This window comes from Ctenopharyngodon idella, chromosome 19 (assembly GCF_019924925.1).
Source record: "Ctenopharyngodon idella isolate HZGC_01 chromosome 19, HZGC01, whole genome shotgun sequence".
In the NCBI taxonomy this organism is placed as follows: domain Eukaryota; kingdom Metazoa; phylum Chordata; class Actinopteri; order Cypriniformes; family Xenocyprididae; genus Ctenopharyngodon; species Ctenopharyngodon idella.
In genome coordinates this window covers 1,456,064-1,479,420 of record NC_067238.1, presented here as the reverse complement: position 1 = coordinate 1,479,420, position 23,357 = coordinate 1,456,064, and the positions used below count along the sequence as shown (strand labels likewise).

The following is a 23,357-nucleotide window of genomic DNA, read 5'->3' as shown; positions in this document are numbered from 1 at the left end:
AGACGGCCAACCGTAGCTTCTCCGAAAGGGAGGGGTGCGCGCCGTTAGTTGCAGTTCGCAACCTCACCTCTAGATTAAGGTGACCAGATTTCTGAAATGGAAACTGGGGACATTTCCTATTTAAAATCTCATTTGTTATTATCTATTTGTTAAAAAACAGGGACAATACATTTTTGAACGTTTTTGTTTTTAATTGATGTGGGTTCCTTATATTATTAAATTAATAATTTTTTTTTTTTTTTTACATTAATAATTATTATGATTTATTTTGATTATTAGGATTTTTGCTCTGGTTTTAATACAATTCACCAAAAAACTATTACACGATTAATAAAAGCATTGTAAAAGCAGTTCAAAACAATATGCCTGTTATGACAGAAGTATGACTTTACAAAAGCACATTACATTACAAAAATAAAGCAACATAAATATAAGAAGATAAACGGCATTTAACAAATATTTAACATTATTGAATTTAATATTTTAATTTTCACAAGCTGTTTTTACTGTATACAGAAATTTAACTGTTAACTATTAACTATTTTTAACTATTATTTTGCATTTTAGACTCATATTTAAGCACACATAAGTTGCACGTGTATTATTTATTTTATTTTTTATTCATATCTGAGTGTACCTTCACCACGTGATATGCGGAACTTTTGTGGACTTTAAAATTGTGCAAAACAACCTTGCACGCTGTTGAGGCCCTGTTATAAAACATACACACAGTATTACTTTAATTTAACATGAACAGTTAGTATGTTACTACCCGATGTTTATTTTGATATTTGACGATAATGGCGCTCTGCTCTGGTCCAGATCCAGACGTTCTTCATGAAGTAGCGGCGTGCGCGTGACCAAGTGTAGTTGCTTAGCCCCCTCTGTTGGTGAACATGATCACTACACAACTGCTCCGATAACCAGCAAGCTGCTGTATGCTGGTCGGGCTTTTTTGCAATCTATTTGCGGGTTGTTTTGAACGAGGTATAAAACGGGGACATTTCTGGGGACAGCCCCAGTCGGGGACAGAACACCAAAAACCGGGACTGTCCCTGGAAAACGGGGACGTCTGGTCACCCTACTCTAGAAGCCGCTAAAATTTACACACTGCACCTTTAAGTGTAGTATCAAAAAAACCTTTGGTCAAAACTTGATAAAAATGCATTTATTTACATACAAATTATTATTTGCTGAAGTGCCCTTTTACATCATTTTCTTTTGGAAGACAATGATATTCAAACATTAACATAAACAGCTCATCATGGCACTGATTGACTGAATCTGGACTACATAGTTAATATGAACCTGTCACACTATACACAAACACTAAAAATGAACCAGACTGTAAGACTGAATAGTTAGAGAAAGGCCTTGGCTGGTTATGTGAAGATGTTCAAACCTCAAAAAAAGTAATGAAATCTCTTGCAGTTGAAATAAATGGAACCTCTAAAAAAAATATTTCCACATTAAAGGAATAGTTCACCCAAAAAGAGCTTCCGGCGCGACAGCCATGAGATTTTGAAGCCCAAAAAGAGTGCATCCATCGATCATAAAACGTACTCCACGTGGCTCTGGGGGATTAATAAAGCGAATCGATGTGTTTGTGTAAGACAAATAGCCCTATTTAAAACTTTATAGTTTATAAAAAACTCTAAAAAGCGTTATCTTCCGTGACGTAGTACACAATGACATGACGCATGTACATACTACACATTATAACATAGGACATAGGGTAGTACGTCATGGTGTAGCGTAGAATGTCATAGCATTTTGTACTACGTCATGGAAGTTAACACTTTTTAGACATAAGTCGAATGCATATGGCTGTCATGCCCGAAGCTCGTTATTTTACTTTATAAAGTTTTTAAATAAGGATATTTGTCTTACACAAATGCATCGATTCGCTTCAGAAGGCCTTTATTAACCCCCAGAGCCATGTGGAGTATGTTTTATGATCGATGGATTCAAAATCTCATCCTCCAATCGCTCCAATTATAAAGCTTAGAAGAGCCAAGATATTTTTAATATAACTCTGATTGTGTTTGGCTGAAAGAAGAAAGTCATATACACCTAGGATGGCTTGAGGGTGAGTAAATTATGTATAATTTTCATTTTTGGGTGAACTATCCCTTTAAAACAATGAGTAGAATACGTAAAACATGGCTGAAATGTATCTGAGCTATATATTTGAAGACTTCTGATAATGCAGTATTGTACACATTATTCATTCATATTTCCTGTTTTGCACCATTAAGCATACAAAAATTTGTGGCAGAGTTAAAAAAATAGCTGTCTTTGTGCATCAGAAAATATGTTTGTGAATATTCAGACAGTAAGAACCTAAATGATATCTACCAGGCTAAAAATAACAATAATATTAATGTCAACATAATAAACAAATGGAAAAAACTATTTACAGTATTGGACACTTTTCACAGATCAATAGCTCTGCAGAGTCTCAAATTCCACAGAAAAGTCCCAAATTCTTGCTGCATGCAAATGTATTTTAGCGAAATTCTGTGGAAGGTAGAGTTGAAATTCAGGTGAGAAACTGTTGTTGGTTTCCAAAATCAAGTGAAATGTGAAATAGTCTGTACTTTGGTCATTAAAATTCAACTAGTAAAAGTCTTTTCATCCACAGTAGAACATTGAAATCATGGACACGTTTGGGACGCACTGAAACTCCTTTTGACTGTTTAAAAATCATACTTGAGGTCTCTTAAAAATGAGGTATATCAGCTTTTTCCGATTCAATTTGTGGACAGCTGACGATGAATTTGACCAGGTTGGAGTCCAAGTAACAAGTCTTTTAGCTTAAACATACTGAATGTTAGAAACACATGGGAAGAAGTTCATATTTCCGTTAATGTGATTTTGTATGCATCTGCGTAGTTCTCGATACTCAGGATAAATGTGTCCTCATTAGAGTAGTGCTCGATGATATTGTCATCCATGTTCACCAGGATCCTGCAATGGAGAGAATAAACAAGTCAAAACGGACTTTTTTTTTTTTTTACATTTTTGTTGTTGTTTTTTTCAGTCAGTTACTTACCCTTTCTTGCTCTTCTTGTAAATCTTGGCCATTCTGTCAATGGGAACACCATACTTCTCAGAAATCTGTCAATATGAAAGAAATCATCAGTCAATCATGTATCAGAGCATCACACTGACAATGATTTGATTTTGATTATTTATAATAAATCTTAAAATATGTTGCATTTGTTTAATGATTCGGTTAGTTTTGGTTATTTTGGTGATAATTATTTTAAAATATGCTGAAGACATATAACTTGAGGGACAATTTTCACCAGGAAGTACATTGAGATCAGGCTGAAACTGAAAATTTAAAAATTTACTCATAATAATTTTATTGAAATAAAAATGTAATCTTTGCACTGAATTTTCAATTTCAAATCGATGCTCTTGAATTTGACACCTCTAGTAATCAATGCTTCAGTAATTTAAAGTAGAGCGCCCCCTATAGCAACAAATACTCACTGCATCCATGAGTCCTCTGAGAGTGGGCGTCCGCAGCATCAGAGCATCAAACACTTCATCTGACTCTTTCCTCACATACAAGAGCACTGTAAAAACATACAGTCATATTATTGTCAAATGAAGTAACTTCCACATTCTATATAAATTCTATGAAAACTTTAGAATCGAGCTACAATCTAATCTGCAGTGGAAATTCAGAGTTATATGACATTTCTGTGCTACAATCAACACCAAATATTTCAAAAATTACTATTTTTTTTCCATACATACAGAATCCCAAAGTGGCTTCAGGAGATTTTTCGGTATTGTTTATGGCTTTTGTGGGCATAAACTATTTTTTATTTTTCAATTCTGTGTAGTACAGCAGAAAAGACCAACACAATCTCATAGCAATTCGTAACCATTTTACGTTTTGCCAAATTGGTGACTAATTCGTATGAATCTCATTTGTATATTTTCATACAATCTGTGTGACGATTATGTTTATGGTGGGGTTATGGAGTCGTGATTACTTTTAAAAAAAAAAGTGGTTCACATTGTACAACGAAATCACCACCTTGTAAAATAGTTAGGTTTTTTCATAAGATCCGGGTTGGAAAAATACACACTTCAGCTATAAATGTGTATATGTATAGGTCTGTCCTGCTCTGACCTCTCTTCTGTGTCTCCTCTCTTAGCTGTTTATGAGGGGGTGGGCAGAAGTCATCCTCAGATGGCCGGAACATCCTCTTCACCAGAACACTTCTAACACAAACACACAAACAAATACAATGACTTCATGCTTCTCTAAACAGGCCAATCAGATGATCAGATTTCCTTTAGGCATCCCAGCTAGGTCTGTCTCCTGAATGCAGTTATATGATCTAATTATGGTTATTTGAGAAAACAGCAGTCATTGTGCACTTTAAATTACAGGATACGTTTACACAACAACGATGTACTAAAAATGGAAAAGTTTTTCCTTTGCCTTTTTCAAGTACAGAAGACAGCATTGTCAAAACGTTCCCCGTTCACACAGATCCATGAAAATGATTAAAAATGCTGTATTATGCATGCCAGGCCAGCAGTTGGTAATGTGACTTTGTAAAGAAACACTATGCGCCTATAGACTGAACACGTAATACACATATGCATGACATCACTGTTTTCACAAATTTTCGTTTTTGTAGTTTACATGGAGAAGATAACGCAATTGTTTTCTAAAACTTGCACTTTGAATCCTGTTTTTAAAAGTTAGATTTTTCAGGAACCCAAAACGCTGTTGTTGTGTAAAGCCCAAAGTATAGTTCACTTTTTATGTGTACGCGAGAGTCAGCGTACAGTGCACGTGATGCAAATTTTGTCATCAGAAGAGTATGCGCACCGCCGGATTTTTGTAACTGCTCATACTTGTACATGCAGGTCGCGCATGTATACTTTTGCAAGGCTATGCATTCATCTGTGCGGGTACCGTACACGTAAAAAAACGAAGTATACTCAGGGCTTAAAGGGATAGTTTACCAAAAAAATGAAAATTATCCCATGATTTAATCACCCTCAAGCCATCCTAGGTGTATATGACTATCTTCTTTCAGACGAACACAATCCGAGATATATTTAAAAATATCCTTAGTCCTCCAAGGTTTATAACGGTTGTGAATGGTAGGCCAAATTCTGAAGACAGAAAAAATGCATCCATCCATAAAAAAATGAATCCATACGACTCAGGAGCGTTAATAAAGGCCTTTTGAAGTGAAGGGATGCATTTTTGTAAGAAAAATATCCATATTTAAAACTTTATAAATGCAAATAACGAGCTTCCGGCGGACGACTGTACGCATACTGCGCACGTCAATTTGGGCGGAAGAGCAACCTTTGACCTGACGCGATGACGCAATGACGAACGCAGAGGCACAGAGGAGAGAGCAAATCAAAACACTAGTCACGAATTAGAAGTTTAAATGAGAAATTTTAAAAAGAAATCTCGGAGGATTTCAATATAAGAGAAGAGGAGCTTGAGTTTGTTGCCCAGCCATATTTGTTTGAACCGTGAGAGGCGTTTAAGCTTATGATACTTTTACATCCTGCGTCATACATCGCTTCAGAGGATTACTCATTTGGCGCAAGTCGACTTGCGCATTCTGTGTGCGGTCTTTCACCGGAAGCTCGTTGTTTGAATATATAAAGTTTTATATATGGATATTTTTCTTCTTTGCTTCAAAAGGCCTTTATTAACCCTCAGGAGTCGTATGGATTAATTTTTTTAATGGATGGATGCATTTTTTCTGTCGTCAGAATTTGGCCTACCATTCACAACCATTATAAACCTTGGGGGACGAAGGATATTTTTAAATATATCTCTGACTGTGTTTGTCTGAAAGAAGGATGGCTTGATAGTGAGTAAATCATGGAATAATTATCATTTTTGGGTGAACTATCCCTTTAAATGAACGGCCAACACGCATAACAAATTTTCTATTTTTAGTTGAAAACAGTGTTGTGTAAATGGCCCCTCAATCATAAAATTTTAATACTGATATCCAAAGAAATTCAAAGCAAATATAGAAATGTCACAAAATACACAATTTATTTCTCTTTTTCGAGTGCAGTAGTGTGCTATGTGACTATTTTAAGACTTAAGGTAGGCTACAATTTAAAATATTTCAATGTGTAAAATACGCATATGCATATCATACTGGCCTCTGCAATATTTGTTTACAATGCTTTAAATAAAACATACTGTAGATTTTTGTGATAAAATGACTTTTTAAAGTGTATGTGTATTATATTATTTACACTATAAAAAAATATGAACCAAACAGACAATCAAATAATTAATTATAAATACTGTAGCTGAACGATTATTAATTGCCAGCAAAAAAATAAATATATATATATATATATAATTATGACAGCTCTAAGCCAAACATTATATGATTAATATTATGGAGGTAATAACATGTTAAATCACTACAACAAACAATGTTTTACACTGAATCATTTCTTTTATAATAAACATTATTGTGGATAGTTACTTCTATTAATAAATATTATTGTTGATCCCTGTAATCTACTATGTGATGTTCATTCAGTTCTGATACAAGAATATCTTTTTCTGGTTTACAGCTTAAATATTGAGAAAAAGATCAAACTCACCCCTCTCGTTCAATTTCCTCTGTATTAAATGCAAATACCTGCAAAGAGTACAAAGTTTGTAGTTTTATCTCCTGTAAACATTTATATCTCTGTAACATTCAGAACAAGCCTCAAAACAGACACTACAATGACCAGTTCAGCAGATATCATTCCTAATAAACAAATGTCACTGAAGTATCCAAGATACACACACTCGCATACTTCATGTCTGGTTTTGAAAGGTCAGTCACTCTCTAATAAGTCTCAGTCTCATTAGACACACAATGGACTGCTAAGGTCTTCAGGACAGTTTTGTAATGAGCCTCTACAACCTTTTTGAGATTTCAGGAAGCAAACACTGAAGGCAGACAAGAAGACTGCAATTATGGTCGTCTGCAAAATGGCAGAGGACTTTTAACACAAAAGAGCGTGCAATCTGTTCGTTGAGTGTGTTTGCAGACTGACTCATACCTGGCCTGCCCTCTGTAAGTTTCCAAAGTGCACATCCGGGATAAAGAGAACCGGCTGGGCATCCAAATCAGTCATCATTTTAAAGAAGGTGGTGTCACACTTTTTCGGTAGAGTAACCGCTCCAACGCCTCCATCCTTTCCTAATGAGATGATGTCATTTGAACATGTAAGAATAACTTTTATTGATAAAAAAAAAAGTGGTGACTCATTTCACACTACACAGGTTTCTGTCCAATCAAATGCTCCCCAATAACAAATGCCACGGACTAGAAAGTAGCACATCATGGTTCATGGCTGTGATGTAACTAAAGCCTCTTGATTATTAAAAAAAATAATTTTCAATAGAAAATATGTCAAAAAAGTTAAGAAATAATGTTATCAAATAATTTCTAGTGATCTTTAAAGCTTATTTTTATGACGTATCATTATTTTTAACTTTCAGTGCTTCAGACCTTTTGGCTTCTTGCGGTTCTGTTTCCTCTCCTCATCCCTGATCTTCCTCTCCGCTCCCTGTGCCGCACAAACACAGAGAAATTAGAAGACTGTAAGGGCTGTAAAAAGTAACAATAATGAAAAACCACAAGGTGGCGCTACAGTCACTGAGTTTGAAGACCAAGAACACAGCATAAATGATGTTTAAATAATGTCAGAATTCAACTGACCCACTTAAGGTGAAGGTAAAAGCACATCGCTGCTTAATTAAATAAGAGATCATGCATGCATAATAAAGGAAAGCATTTTAGCACTTCCGGTTCCATCGTCCTGAATGGGTTTTTTGAATGGGTTTTTCATTAAATGCCTGAAGGTGTGTGGTTATTTTCACAGTTTATTCTATGACATAAATACATCAGTAATACCCCCTTGTGATTTTTAAAAGCTTTTACTTTTGCTAACAAGTGTCTAAATGGGACTACAGAGGCTGTCTGGGACAATAAACGTCATCACGATGAACAAATAAACTCATCTACTCACTAGTCCGCTTTCACAGCCTCATTGTGTTCATATTTACGCTCTTGCAAACTATTCTAACTCAAACTTTCAGGGAAAATGTTTTTAATTAAAGACTCAAAGAGCTGTCAAAGTTTAATGGTGGTGACATAGAAGTCATGCGATTGCAATGTAATTAGTTTATAGCCTACCTTTAGCTTTTTACTTCTGGTAACTGTATTTAGGTTTCAATTTTTTTCATTTTTGAAGATTATCATGATGAACAAAGCATGTAAGAATCATAAACCTTAGTTGGTCATAGAGCTTATTTTCTGCAATAATCCAAAAGCCAATGGAAAATCCTTTTGTGTTTTTGTCTAGGGAACCAGAGTGATGTGAACTTAAGGGTTGAGATATAAAAATATCTCAACAGTTCCCCATGACTGCTTCCACAGATACAGCATATGTTGGAATACTGTACACACAGATTCAAATGTTAAAGGTCAAGGTTCACCTTATCACAGAAGACCTTGATCTGGCAGTAGGCTCTGTGCAGGGGTTTGTTACTGCGGTTGTTGTAGCTGTAGGTGTCTATCTGTATCATCAGAGGAAGACCCTTCACCCCCTTCTGAGAGGAGAAATCTGTGCTCAGACAGTTCACCGTGATGAAGATCTAACAATAAGAGAAGAAGACATTAAAAAATTTATGTTTGCAAAATAAGTGTGTCTCTGCCACTATACTAGCATGTTGTGGGAGGTTGTTATGATATGTAATGTAAATTCAACACTTTGTATCCAAATGCACATGTAACAGACTGTTGCATAAGAACTTCCATATTCATATTTTCGAACAGCTTTGACCTACACAATCCTGACCGTTGAAAGAGCACCTTGTTTTTCACCCACCAGCCACCTACACACGCAAAACAGGTGCCTGCCTCGACACGTCTATCTGTACCACTGACTGCTACTGAAAGCAATGTTCATACTTCCCACTAAAACTATGCCGTTTCATCTGAACAGAATTTTAAATGCTCCAGTTGAAGTAAATTTTAATTTTATATTAATGTAATCTTTAATTTCATCTTTACATGCAGTTTTAGCCTCTGCTCCTCAAGGATTAAAACAGAGTCTTGCACACTAAATATTTAAGTGGTTAGTTATTAACAGTTGCATATAATCAACCATTACCAATGCCAGAGGACAAGAAAGAGGCCATCGTTAGGTGAAGCATGCTACAACTCAGAATGGTAAGAAAACTGGATTGGAGAACTTCATATGAACTCTACACTTGTATGGCATAGGAAAATCGGTAACACTTTATTTTAGGGTTCAATTCTCACTTTTAACTAGTTGCTTATTAGCTTGCATATTACTGGAATATTGGTTGTTTATTAGTACTTATAAGCACATATTAAAGAATTAGTTCACTTTCAAATTAAAATTTCCTGATAATTTACTCACCCCCATGTCATCCAAGATGTCCATTTAAGATGTCCAAATTAAGGTTTTTGATGAAAACATTCCAGGATTATTCTCCTTATAGTGGACTTCAATAGACCTCAAACGGTTGAAGGTCAAAAATACAGTTTCAGTGCAGCTTCAAAGGGCTTTAAACGATACCAGATGAGGAATAAGGGTCTTATCTAGCAAAACGATCTGTCATTTTCTAAAACAAAATAAAAATGTATATGCTTTATAAGCACAAATGATCGCCTCGCAAGTGCTTCCACCAGACCGCCTTCTGTATTCTTCAAAAAGCTTACGCTGTATGTCCTACACCTTCCCTACTCAACTTACGGAACGAACGCGGCGCCAGTTCCGTTTTTTCTGTAAGTTGAATAGGGAAGGTGAAGAATACGGAAGGCGGTCTGGCGGAAGCACTTGCGAGGCGATCATTTGTGTTTATAAAGCATATACATTTTTATTGTTTTTTAGAAAATGACCGATCGTTTCGCTCGATAAGACTGAAGAAAGAAGGACATGGACATCTTGGATGACATGGGGGTGAGTAAATTATCAGGAATATTTTTATATTTTAATTTGACAGTCAACTAATCCTTTAATGCCTTATTCAGCATGACCATATTCTACATCCCTTAATCCCACCCATTACCTAAATTTAAACGCTACAAAAACTATCTTACTAACTATTAATTAGCAGTAAATCAGGAGTTAATTGAGGCAAAAGTTGTAGTTAATAGTGAATATGTGTTCCCTATACTGAAGTGCTACCGGAAAATCTTTATTTCCTACAATGCCACAGCAATGATTGATCATGAAAACAGTAACTGCATGATTTAATTTTTTTATTTAATTTTTAAATTTTAAATCATATTTTTTATATATATATTTTACAATATTATTGTTTTCTACTGTATTTTTGATCAAATAAATGCAGGCTTGGCTTCTTTCAAAAAAATCTTGCTGACCACAAAGTACTACTGTGAACCACTTGTAAAAAAGAAAAACAGAAAAACCCTGAGCCTTTCCACACTGCAACAAGGACAAAATTTCCACCTCACAGATCAATGGCTAATGGAGAGACTTCATGGAGTTTATGGCTTCCTCCATTCCAGCCTGCCATGATGAGAAGCTTTGAAGGGACTTGTAATAAAAGCTGAGAGTATGTTAGGTCAGAGTATGAGATGCTTATCAGATCAAACTGAGAGCATTTCACACCCCATTGCATGCTTTTACATGAGCTTGGACTCAAAAAAAAAAAAAAAAAATCTAATACACTTATATATGTCCAAGGGCGGCTACACAACTACACAAGACATCATATAGTCCACATTAATAGGTATTACCAGTATGAGTTGGCCCAATAAAAAGCAAATGTTTGCTTAGAGAGCTTTAGTTGAATATACTCCAGAGGCGAGTGTTTGAACTGAGCTGTATTGCAACAGAAGAGCCACAATGGGAGGGCAGGACTCTACCTGTGAGGCTGGGAGGATCTGGATTCAGGTTTGTGTGCATTTGGCCGTGTACACAGACCTGGTCCATTTCCTACTGTCAGTAGCATACAGGTGAAACCCGAGACCCCATACAGGAGAAAATAGAGATTTAAATTAATAGACAGGACTGGGGAAGATGCACCAGGGTATTGTGAATCCCAAACATCACGCTATACAGGGCTCTTGGGGAGGGTTTAACAACAGGAGAGAGAGACTAATGCGTGTAAAATACACATATCATATGTCGTAACACTCCACCCTGTGTCTCAATAACATTTCGTTTATAACACACAATGGTGGTAATACAACTGAATGAAGAGTTTGTGACAAAACATAGATGTGCTGATGTAGTCAGACTGAAAACTTAACCTTCAGTTGAGTTAAACAACTACACCTGCTAATTCATCATCCATGATGACCATTAATGCAAGCAGGATGTCTATAAAACCAAAACACACACTGGAGAACGTATTCACTGTAAATTTGCTGTGCCACGTCTGAACCATCGAGTCTTGGTGCTAGATGACTTACCTTGGCCTCCTCATTCACGTCCCAGGTAAAGGACACAGCATTGTAAGCGATTTCTTCAATATTCCCAATTGTGTTGAAGCTCTCTTTGTAGTCAGCTGTAGATAAAACAGGAAAAGTCAGTTCTCATTTTTGCTGGACAAAAACAAAACATAACCAGGATATGTTGTGTTTTGGATACCAAGTTTACCAGGTATGGTAAAAGCTATGCACCACTATACCAAAACTAACCTGCATAAACCAGTCAAGACCAGCATGCAATTCACTCACAGGCTGATACTTATGGGGGGAGGCATGTACAGTATTGTACAATTTGTATGGCATATGTAAGCAATAAGGTACGAGAGGCTGTGCTGTATCGTGAATAAGTCATGGCTGAAGGGCATTGTTACAACCCTTCAGTGGTTGCAGCCCCTTCAGTTATGACTTATTCACGATACAGCACTAGCCTCGAGTACCTTATTGCTATTATAAAACGGTTACCACACAATACAAATATTAAAGCCAAAAATATGTAACAATGCAACTTTCATGAAGTAAACTCTTACTAAAAGCCTTCTTTCCGCCGAAAAAAAATAGTCCCTGACCGTGAACAGCAACAGAAGTTACATTATTACGCCATTAGATGGCGGCAAAGACTGTCTTTATGAGTGTGTCAGTCAGTAGCGAAGACTTTTACATTGAAAAGACTGAATTGTAGTGAACACGGAACAAGACCAACTGACAAATGCTTTGACTAGCGCTGTCAGTCACAGGAATACCCCTTAACTGTTAAAAGGATAAGATAATACATCGGACATTTAAACAGATTTTTTATTATGAACATAGGACTGACCTGAAGGAAAATGCTAAATCTGAATGCAGGTAATAAACTCGCTTACTCAATCTCTTTCTAAAAATACTCTTCTACATAATAACAATATCAATTGAGAACATACAGTTTACGTTGCTAAGAGTGGTTGCTAAGGGTGTTGTGTAGTGATATACAGAACCGTTGGTTGAAGTGGTCATAGCTGTGTTTTATCGTGAATAAAACACAGCTATTGACCAATCAGAATCAAGGACAGGAACTAACCGTTTTATAAGATTAATTTTAGGGAGAGATGTACTAAATGTAAGAACTGGGTATATGAACTGCTCTGATGAGTGTCGGACAATGGCAACATTAAAACAATGTCTGCCAAAGCAAGCAGTGTTAAGCTTGATAAGCAGAGTGTATATAAAACAGCACCCTTCCATGCTAGATAACTCTTATCTGTTTATGTAAACAAACACTTGCTTTTTTAGTAGCCGCTATTTATGACCACTCACTTTAAACATGTCTGTGATTCAATCTACACGTCATTACTTTATAGATTTACAAAAAAGGACGGGTGATCTCATAACTGTTTCAATGGCTGGAGTCAGTCTGTCTAGCTTAGCTACAGCAGTTAACTTTATATTCTTGACTGGTACTTCCTAAGTGTCTGTTTTATTGTTCACCAGGCTAAAAGTATTAGTCAAATTGCCTAGAAAACAAATAGTACCCATTTGTCAACAAACAGCATGGTTTGAGGCAGGGATGGGCAACTTTGGTCCTGGAGGGCTCCAACTTTAATTGAACACACCTGAACAAGCTAATCAATGTCTTCAGGATTACTAGAAAGCTACAGGCTTGTGAGTTTTTAACAGGGTTGGAGCTAAACTCTGCAGGACAGTGGCCCTCCAGGACCAAAGCTGCCCGTCCTTGGTTTGAGGTATCATTCATTGACATACAACAGGTTACACGCATACTCATTATAGAAAAGCTGTTCTCAAGTCAACTGAATTTACTACATACAATCTATTTATTTATTAAATTAACAGGGAAAAAAGATTCTCATGACTCTTAAAACAAAATATGTTCAAATCCATAACCCTTAGTATGAGTGGTAGTAATAATCGTGATTTGCTATGCTAATTAGGCATTCTTTCTTCAGTTATGAAGCACTTTGTAATTTAATAAGCTGTCATTACAGGGGCGTTTATCTCCATGTTAAGTAAACCCAACACCTGTCTTACTTTGGGGTAACTTGGGGATTAGGAAGGGCAAAACTCTTCCCAATGGACCGCCTTTGCATGGTTTACCAAGCACACTCGTCGATGCCGTAAGCAAGCTTCCCCCGTTAAATAGCCCCATTCAAATCCAAGCTCTAGTGACATGGCCCCAAGCCTGAGGAACAATCCCGCCTCAACTGCTATTCAAATCCCAACTGTGTAGGTGTCAGGTTTCAGTCACTGTCTCCCCTTCTTGGCTTCAGCATACTACCATATACAATGTGCCTAGATGTCTGTCCACCTCACCAATCCACCAACATTTTCTTTGCATCCCATAGCACAATGTTCACCTTAGAGTGTCTCACCAAAACATTCCTATATTTTTGCCCAATCTAAGAGGGCAGGGTTTAAAACAAGGATGGCTGTCATCATGGCTCAGATATTCCCTCAGGGTGCTCCCAGGATTTGAAAGTCTTGGGGCCAAATCTTGACAAAGGACATAGCAGAGCGTCTGATTACTGGAGATGAGGGGAGAACAAGAAGCAACAGGCTCAGGATGACTATTCTTTCAAGGTGTGACAAGACCAAGAATAAGATGTGAATTGTTTGGGCTCATAGCTGCCCCACGCCAGGTGGACACAGAAATTTGAATCAGAAACTGGGCTAGTGATCTGAAGGTCACAAGTTCAAATCTCAGGTGGGGTGACTCATGGAGCTGGAGAATAATTGGGATCTTCTAACACCATAGCACCCTTACTTAACCCCAGGTTGCTCCAACAGTTCTATCCCTGTAATAAAGTGTGCAGCTGTGGATGAGAAACCACCCGTCAAGTGACTAATAACTAATTAATAACTAATTAACACCACAGGTTTAGTAAGAAAGGAAATCTGTCCAAATGCCAAAAATACCTCTGTAAATAGATCTGTATCTATCTGTAAAAAAAATCTCAAAGCAGACTCTACAGTAATCTGTGTGTATAGTAGGGATGTGCCTGAAGCCTAAATCCAAATTCAGAAAGGCATTGAAAAAGAATAACACACTCTACTGAGCACCTAAAGGGACATGGTTAGGCTTGCAGCGGTAGTCGGTTACATTAGAGTACATCAGATTTCACTTATCACGTGAAGATAGTAAGGAGAGATGACTGACAGAATGATGCCAGAGGATTTAGTGTGCAACAGATCCTGAGAATCATTGATAAATATCTTATCTTATAAAATGTGTGGCCAGTAACGACGCTCCCTACACACAGAGTACACGTGATCGCGAATTGGAAAGCGAAAGTAAAACGCGATGTCAATGCCTTGCATATTGATAGCGGCTCCCTGATGCCCGCAAATTATATACAATATAATTACCCAACTATATAATTGCGAGAGAATGCAAAAGCATTAAATTATATATTTTTTTCCTTCCACTTCATATTTTTTTCCATCACCATGTCCCTTTAGGGGCTCCGTAGAATGAGTAATTTCCTTCCCGAACACAGTATTCGGCTTCGGGCACGTCCATAGTGTAGCTATTTAGCAACCTAGTACCCTTTAGCTGAGCAGGGGAAAACCAAGAGGAACCAATCTCCCGAAAGCCCTGAGGGCTTCTGGGATGTGAGGCACCATCAGTCTTCAAACTAGAGGTGAATACACAATGAACCATTTTGAAGGCAATAAGTACTTTGTTCATAGGGTGATTCAGACCAAAGACTGTTGAGTAGTACTGTAGTTAATGATTTTTGGGAAAATAAGATACATAATCTACACAAGTACAAGAACGTAAATACTTCAAGTTAACTCAATCTCATGCGTCACTGCATTAAAAAAAGTTTACTCTTTCACATCAACTACTGCCAAGGTGGAGCAACCATTTGAAGAGAATCTTGCTGCTGACATACTTATAGCTAGCTACCTGTTCTATTCTTTTTAATGCAGGGGTGTGCAATCCTTCTCCTGGACTGCCAGTGTCCTGCAGAGTTTAGCTCCAAATTAGCTTTAGCTTTATTAAACACATCTGTACCAGCTAATCAAGGTCTTTAGGATCACTAGATACTTTCAGCCAAATGTGTTGGAGCAGGATAGAGCTAAACTCTGCAAGAAGTTGGTCCTCCAGGAGCAGGACTGGACACCCCTGGTTTAATGGTACAGATATTTGAAGGTAAATCTATTGCCCCCTTAAGTCTGCTGAACACCAAACTTTATATAACACATTATATACAACTAGATTGCACTCTTGCAATGCATTGGCCAAAGCACATATGTCTGCATTTGCATAATTGTGTAGAGCACTGGTTCCCAACCCAAGTCCTGGAGTATCCCCAATTCTCCATAATCAAACACACCTGATTCAACTTATCAACTCCTTTGTACAGTGTCTCTCAACCCCACAACACTGCACATTTTGTATGCCTCCCTAATCAAACACATTCAGATCATTAGTAGAGACTACAAGACCTGAAATGGGTGTGCTAGACAAAGCACACATACAAAATGTGCAGTGTTGGGGGTTCTTCATGAACAGGGTTGAGAAAAACTTCATAAGTAGATGCTCCAAGAACTGAAATTGGTGTTTCAAATAAGGAAGACATCCAAAATGTGTACTGTTGGGGGGCTCCAGGGCTGGGAACCACTGACATAGAGTATCTGTTAGGCTTAATTAGGGGTAGCCAACCCTTCTCCATGAGGACTATCTTTCTGCAGACTGAAGCTACAGTAAATTATGCAGGATTGTAGTCCACCAGGAGCAGGGTTAGACATCCCTGGGCTAAATATTTGAACTGGAGTAAGTCAGCAAGTCCTGATTCAAGATTCAAGACTAAACATTGATCTCAATAATGGAGAGGAAGCCTCACCGATGTCCAGAACCCTCTGCTTTGCAGTGTGCTGGCGAGAGTGCCAATATTTCCAGTATTTGAGCTGCTCATCACGGTTCTTATCTTCACTGAATACAACCATAATGACACTCTGATAGAGGAAATGAGAGAAAGAAGGTTAACAGAGCTTATCACACTCCACTCAATTACTTCATGTCTTTTCCATATGATCAAGAGGTTGACTAGCATGTTAAAATAAAATATTACCATAACAAGAACAAGAACGGAAGACAAAGTCATACATTGGGATTCTTAATGTTTTTGAAAGAAGTGTCTAATGCTCTCCAAGGCTGAATTTATTTGATCAAAAAAGACAGTAATATTGTGAAATATTATTACAACTTAAAATAAATGTTTTCTCTTTAAATTTATATAAAAACACAATTTATTCCTGATGACAAGACCGAATTTTCAACAGCCATCCCTCCAGTCTTCAGTCATCACAGCTGTGCTTTCAAAATGTTTCGTGTAAACCGTGATTTTTTCAGGATTCTTTGATGAATAGAAAGTTCAAAACATTTTAACTGTATTTACTGTCACTTTTGATCAATTTAATGTCAAATAAAAGTATTAATTTTTAATAACAGTTTTAAATACAGTTTTATTACAAAAATCTATTAGAAAGTGCTGTCAATAAATTACATATGACAGTTAATCAAAACTCCCAAATTAATATAATTCAATGACATGACATTGTTACATTATACCTTCCTAGTTCCTTCAAATATCTGGCTTGATAGAAGAACATCACTCACCCTCACTTTGCTGATGGGATGTCGGAGGCGTTTATTGGCACTTGTCTCATTCAGCGTAATAGCGTAGAACTGGCCCTTGTTTAGATAGGTCATAGGCCCCTCACCCTGCTTCTGCCGCAATGACCTGCTGGCCTCTAATGTGTACTGGAAAGTGTCTCTGTTGAAGAACATGTATTTCAGTGATGATTCATCATAATACAAGCCTATTGGTGTACATTAATTCTACATAACACTTACAACATATCCGACTGGTCAAATATGAAGTCATCAGCTCCAAGCGATGATGGGCGGTACTTCTGCATCAAAGAAATAATCACCTATTAATTTGCTTATTACATCAAAAGTTTTATGACAAACAAATGTTCAGATATTAGTCTCACTTCATTGCTGTCTTCTTCATAGGTGCTATCTGGACTACTACGATGGTCATCCTTCCTATATCCACTATGACATATGGCCGAGGTGTCGAACGATTGGGCCTGTTCACAGATGACCCGCATCTGTTCCTCTCCTTCTGTCCTGTAGTGAACTCCCTGAGCCATGAAAGCAGGAGTGTACACCTCAGCCTTTACCACAGCAGCGGCCCCACTCTCTCCAGCCGCCACGCTGTACTGTTCCCGTTTGGTGTCTTGGTGATCCGTGTTGAGTGACAGATTAACAGGCACTGATTTCAGTACCTGGACACGATTATCCACTGTCTCCGGCTCCATTTGACTGCTGTTTCCCACTGTAGTGTTTCTGAGATAGTATATGAAACCATTTCTTGTGTGCATTTTATAGTTAAAATAAGTCACATTTTTAATCCATTTATTCAACTCCATATTCACCATTGTTTTAATCATTTCACTAACCTCTTTTCCGGTTCCTCTGAAATGTCAACCGCTTTGCTGATGGGTAAAACTCTCCTATCTTTCGGCACCTGCAGAGGGTAAAACATCAATAAACAGCAGTGCTGATAGTATCATAGTCACTGTTTCACCATAATTGTTTTATTGGAGATTATGCACTTCATAGAGATAACTAATTGCCTTATGAAAACTGAAAACTGCCTGATGATTTTCCATCAGAGCAGCAAAAAAGCATAATTGCACAATATCCTTACTGTGCTTGTATGTTTTGGAAAATGTAAGATATAGGCTACAGTTATACCTTGGTTGCATTGACAATGAAATAATTATGTTTTTGTTCATTAGTTGTGGGTGAAAAATTATGAAAAGTGGAAATGTAGAAGTAAATAGGGCTGGGTAAAAAAATATAGATTTCTCGATTTTAATCGATTCTCATTTTTACGAACCGATATCGATTCTTAAATTCCAAGAATCGATTAGTCTCGTCTGTTTTCAGTTGATGAATGAATAGAACATTGTAGCGCTCCTCCCATCCAATAAATGGCAATAAGCTTTGTGCTTTGTTACTTTTGATATGAAACAAAGTCTCAGGTTTCAAATTCTTTCCATTTTATTATGAAATTAAAAAAATAACCGTTTTGATGCTGTTTAATGTGGCGTGACAGATCGCTGTAGCGCCTCAGTTCAAGAGAGACGGCAGCGCGAAGCGCACGTGAACTGGTCATCTCCTCCGCTTTAAAACCAGTTACAGCGCGAAATAAACATGAATGAACACCTGAAGGTATGTTGAAAGATACAGTACAACTTACCGAAATCCGTATCCCGTCTCATGGAATAGCTCAATCAGTGTTTCAACCGCGAAAGACGTCAATAAAACAGCTTGTAAGCAATGTCACGTAACGTCACATTTACCTCAGAAAAACTATATTCAGTGACCACAACTTATTAGAGAGCTATAAAAATGAACTCTAATGAGGAGCATTTTGCTAAATATATGCACCATATTACACATTCATTATAATTTTTAATGTTCTTCATATTTAATGCATGTTCGAATAAATCCGTCAAGTTTTTATGACAGCTACCATTTAAATAATGTATTTTAAAAATGAATTGGAGTAGAAATATAATTACATAATTGTAAAGTTAGTATTTTAACTTTATTATTATAAAAACTTCCTTGGGTGTAATTTAAGTGTTTGTATACACATCAGTTAATTTTAACCTTCAATATTATAGTAATGTAGTATCAACTGATTCTATATCAAAATAATCAATATTGAATCGAATTGAATTTAAGCGAAATCTAATCGAATTGCAAGCTTGTGAATTAAAATTGAATCGAATTTTGAAATTTGTGTCAATACCCAGCCCTAGAAGTAAACATGTGATACTTTTTTACATGTGATACTTTTTACATGTGATACTTTTTTACAGTGTACAGTTTGCATCTATTTGATTTTATTTAAATAATCATATTTTGAAAATATATTTATTCAAATTCCTTAAAATCTGCATAAATCTGTTAATTGTGAAAACAAATTTAATCAGTTAAAAATTATGAACATAGTTCAAATATGGTTAGTTGGATTTATTGATGATAAATATATAAACCTGGTAACTGTGCATTTAAAATACATTCACTTGATTAGTACTGTTACATAAATCTCGTTCTTATTTTCTTATGTTCATTTATGTATGACTGAAAAATATGCATTGCATTAAGTTTATTCGTTTATGTTAAAACCCAATCCAAATCCAAATGGATTTAAATTTTAGATGTGATTAAAATACATACATTTTGTGTGTATGGTGCTTTAATGGTGCTTTTTGGAGCTTAATACTATAGGCCCAGTTACTATCCAGTTTCATTGTATGAAACAACATGTCCTCCAACCAATACGCCCATATAGGTCGTTTGTCACTTCCCTGAAATACGACCTATAGGAGTGTTTACTAAAGTTGCGCCCCTATCGACAACAGGACACTTTCATTTTAATGCATTGTACCCTTTTATCTGCGTCATATTTCGGGTTTCGCGTAGCTCAATTGGTAGAGCATTGCAATATACAACAATATGCAATCATGTGATCATGCGATCGTGGGTTCAGTGCACTATAAATCACTAAGGGTAGGTTTAGGGTTGGGGTAGGTGTAGTCGTTAATAAAAAAAATGAGTTTTGCTAAATGGAAATAGGACAAATGGTGGGTAAAAAAAGTCCACACATTGCATTTAAAATGAACACACATTTTGACTGGTAACGACGGTCAAACGTCATTTCATGACGACAGACGTAACACAACACTGTCATTATTTTTACGCCAGCTAGAGGGCGCATGACTTTAAAACATAATTATAGGTCGTAATAAGGTGCTTGAAAAAACGACCTATAGGGACAGTCGAGGAGGAGGACAGTCTCGGATGAAAATACAGCATGAACATTCTGTTGAATTTCTCCTTTTGTGTTTCACTGAAGAGAGAGGTTTCGAACACCATGAGGGTGAATAAATGATAATGTGAAATGAAAACATTATTATTATGATGAAAGTAAGAGTCTTAGCTGATGTCACTGACTTTGTAGTACTCATAGAGGAGCCCAAGGGCGGCAGCACTGTCTTCATCTCCATTGATGCTCATCATGGCCTTTGTGGCCGCAGTAAGAGGATTCTCCAGGTAAGACCTCCAGGCCTCATCCTCACTGGTGTAGGCCCGACGCTGGTGGAAGGACGGATCATTGGGCAACACTACAACCAGCCTCTTACTGGGACACACACATGCACACAAACATAAAACAGTATATCAGCACACTAGCAGACAGAAACACAGACATAAATGATCCAGCTGATAAAGCTTCATGTAAAAGCGCTATTTTGCATACTGATGAAAACAACCCAGCACACTGCACCTTTTGTGAGAGTGTGATGTACAGTGTATTGATGCCAGAGAACATTTAACCAACCAAATAGTGACCGCAGATCAGATTCAAAAGTCCTTCTGCATTTTACTGCCTGACAGACAACTACAGCTAAAATGTATCACACACGACATAAGGAAGTACCAACTTGGTATTATATGATATAAATCTATATCTGGCTGCTTACATTCTTCAGTATGAACAAGATATTCAGTAACATACAGTGGCCCCAAAAAGTTTTCGGATACTTAAGCCATACCTAAAGAGAAATATACAATAAAACTGAGGCCACAATAAAAATGTAATAATACAAGCAGCATAAAAAAAATGATGCTACTAGAATATATTTATTGAATGGTTATGCTCTTTATGCTCTTTTAATTAATCTTGGCATTTCATCTGAACATCATTTGTGAGATTCCATATTCATATTCTTATTACAACATCATTTGTGAGATAATTTCCAACCTAAATCTGGGTTGGGTTCACTTTAGTTTACTGAAAAATATTCTAAAAATATTGAAGTGTCTGTAGTAGTGACATAAGTAGTGTCTTCACAACACATTAGTAAACACAGATATACACACAAGCAGTGAGCACAGAGCATGTACACCCTGTGGGGCTTTCACCGGAAAATGCATGGTATAGGGTAGAATAAGGTAAAGTGGGACACCATTATGTGTGTATTCTTCCATAAAAATAAAAATAAAAAAATAATAATAATAAGCATATGGGACGACATAAAAAAGGTTCTGACATAACTGTGTAAAATTAGTATTTTTTAGGCAAATCATGTTGTGGTTATAAAAGAAAAAAAAAAGTGTGACATTTTGATGATAAGTGAATTACACATTTTTGTATTTACCTTTCTCCTTTTTATCTGTATAGTGTGGGTGATTTAGCTATTTAATATGGTTTTATGTGAGGAGCTAAACCATCTGAAATATATTTTTATGTACAAATTATCACAAAGTTTCCAACTTTACATGTAATTGGAACATCTAATTCTTTGACACACTTAGAGATTAATTAGCTATCACGCTCTGAAAAATGTAAGACCCGTATTACAACCAACCACCCTACAGAAACCAATAGTCCATTAACTTTGTTTATTTTATAAACAGAAATGTGTTTTAGTTACCACAAACATAAATAAACGGGTTGTTATTATGGAGGACACAACAGATATGAACACTGTATAGATTAAAACAACCGCCTTAAACAATCTTTTCAAACTTTACATAAAACAAAATGTCTTGTATTAAAAAAATAAAAATAAAAAAAAACGTTGTGATAAACACTTCTACATTAAGTTGATCCTTAATGAGCGAAATAAACTAAATAAAACAGCATAAAAATGCTGAAAAAATAAAATATTTGTTTATAGTAGGCTATGAAAAAAAAAATCCATAGCGAATAAACCTTCCCCTTTAAATTGTAAATGGGAATGAATTTCAGGTGGCTTATATTCAAGGTGTTTCCTCCGTGAAAAATGGCGTTTTGACCGCAAAAAAAAACTTTCCCTCTGCGGTGGGATTTATCTATAAAAACAACAATAAAACATCAAAAAGCTGTATAATATTATACGCCGTTAACGTAGCTAATGCAACTATAAAATAAAGCTTTTAGAGTTTAGAGAGAATATTTAACATTTATGAAAGTAAAAATGCAGAATGGCACTCGTTGACGTTCCGATACTTGTGTTGAGGTAATGGAAGATTGTGTCGCAGTCATGACTCTTACCTGTCTGTCTCCTGTGACATATTTCTCTTCCTCCGCGGTTCTTCCTTGTGGAACTGGACTTTCAAGTCGGTGCAGGTAACAGAAGACAGAGCGTGAGTGAGAGATGCCAGAACCCGGGCTACAGGTAAATCGACTTTTCCCTCTCTGGTGATTAGCCTATTTCTCAAGGGCTGAAGGAGCAGGTAGAAAACACCTGAGCACCCTGTCCCGTCCTTCTCGAAGATTTTAATGTGTAATTTTGAGTTTCAAAAATCTTTAGAACATGTTAAATCTACTTTTAATGTTCTTATTGTTTGCTTATAGACCTATAGGTAAACTTTGATGGGTTTTTTTTCTGTGTAAAGTATTTGGGTTCGAGTAGGGGCTGGTCAGCGATCTGATTGGTTAAAGTGCGGAAAGTACCTCGCTGATTGGCTGGCGCGTCAGAAGACAGGTTAGAAGACCCACCTCACCTGTAGCCATAGCTTTGTACTACATATGAAGGGCAGGATGGAGAAAGCCTTTGTGTGATCACGGGAAACAAGTTGTTCGTTATTTATCCGTTATCCGTGAAGTATAAAATCTTAATGTTTTTTTAGTACAAGACTTTAACCAAATATTTAAGACTGAGGGAGACCAAATGTAAAAGTATGGTGAAAGAAAAACGTATATTGATTGACCACTATTCTAAATATTAGAGTGATGCATGTGTCTCAGTGTCTATGGTATGGTGGCTCAT

General features: G+C 36.6%; 1 protein-coding gene across 1 annotated transcript; it reads right to left on the bottom strand.

Annotated features, from left to right (window-relative positions):
- Window positions 1-1,152: 1,152 nt before the first annotated feature.
- grhl2b (grainyhead-like transcription factor 2b) lies at window positions 1,153-23,153 on the bottom strand. Its single transcript, XM_051873608.1, has 16 exons — window positions 22,640-23,153; window positions 20,557-20,743; window positions 17,985-18,052; window positions 17,514-17,871; window positions 17,371-17,429; window positions 17,134-17,290; window positions 16,358-16,469; window positions 11,502-11,596; window positions 8,528-8,686; window positions 7,539-7,596; window positions 7,087-7,226; window positions 6,637-6,674; window positions 4,154-4,245; window positions 3,502-3,587; window positions 3,056-3,120; window positions 1,153-2,970 (listed from the first exon to the last, which is right to left on the bottom strand). The coding sequence occupies exons 1-16, from the start codon at window positions 22,657-22,659 to the stop codon at window positions 2,856-2,858; spliced, it is 1,809 nt and encodes a 602-aa protein (XP_051729568.1). The 5' UTR covers window positions 22,660-23,153; the 3' UTR covers window positions 1,153-2,855.
- Between the last annotated feature and the right edge of the window lie 204 nt (window positions 23,154-23,357).

Excerpts from the sequence above, each read along its gene's own strand:
- grhl2b (XM_051873608.1), bottom strand. The coding sequence starts at position 22,659 with ATGTCACAGGAGACAGACAG. Across the intron at positions 20,744-22,639 it reads ATGTCACAGGAGACAGACAG|TAAGAGGCTGGTTGTAGTGT; the intron begins GTAAGAGTCATG and ends TGTGTGTCCCAG. Across the intron at positions 16,470-17,133 it reads ATCCCATCAGCAAAGTGAGG|AGTGTCATTATGGTTGTATT; the intron begins GTGAGTGATGTT and ends TTCCTCTATCAG.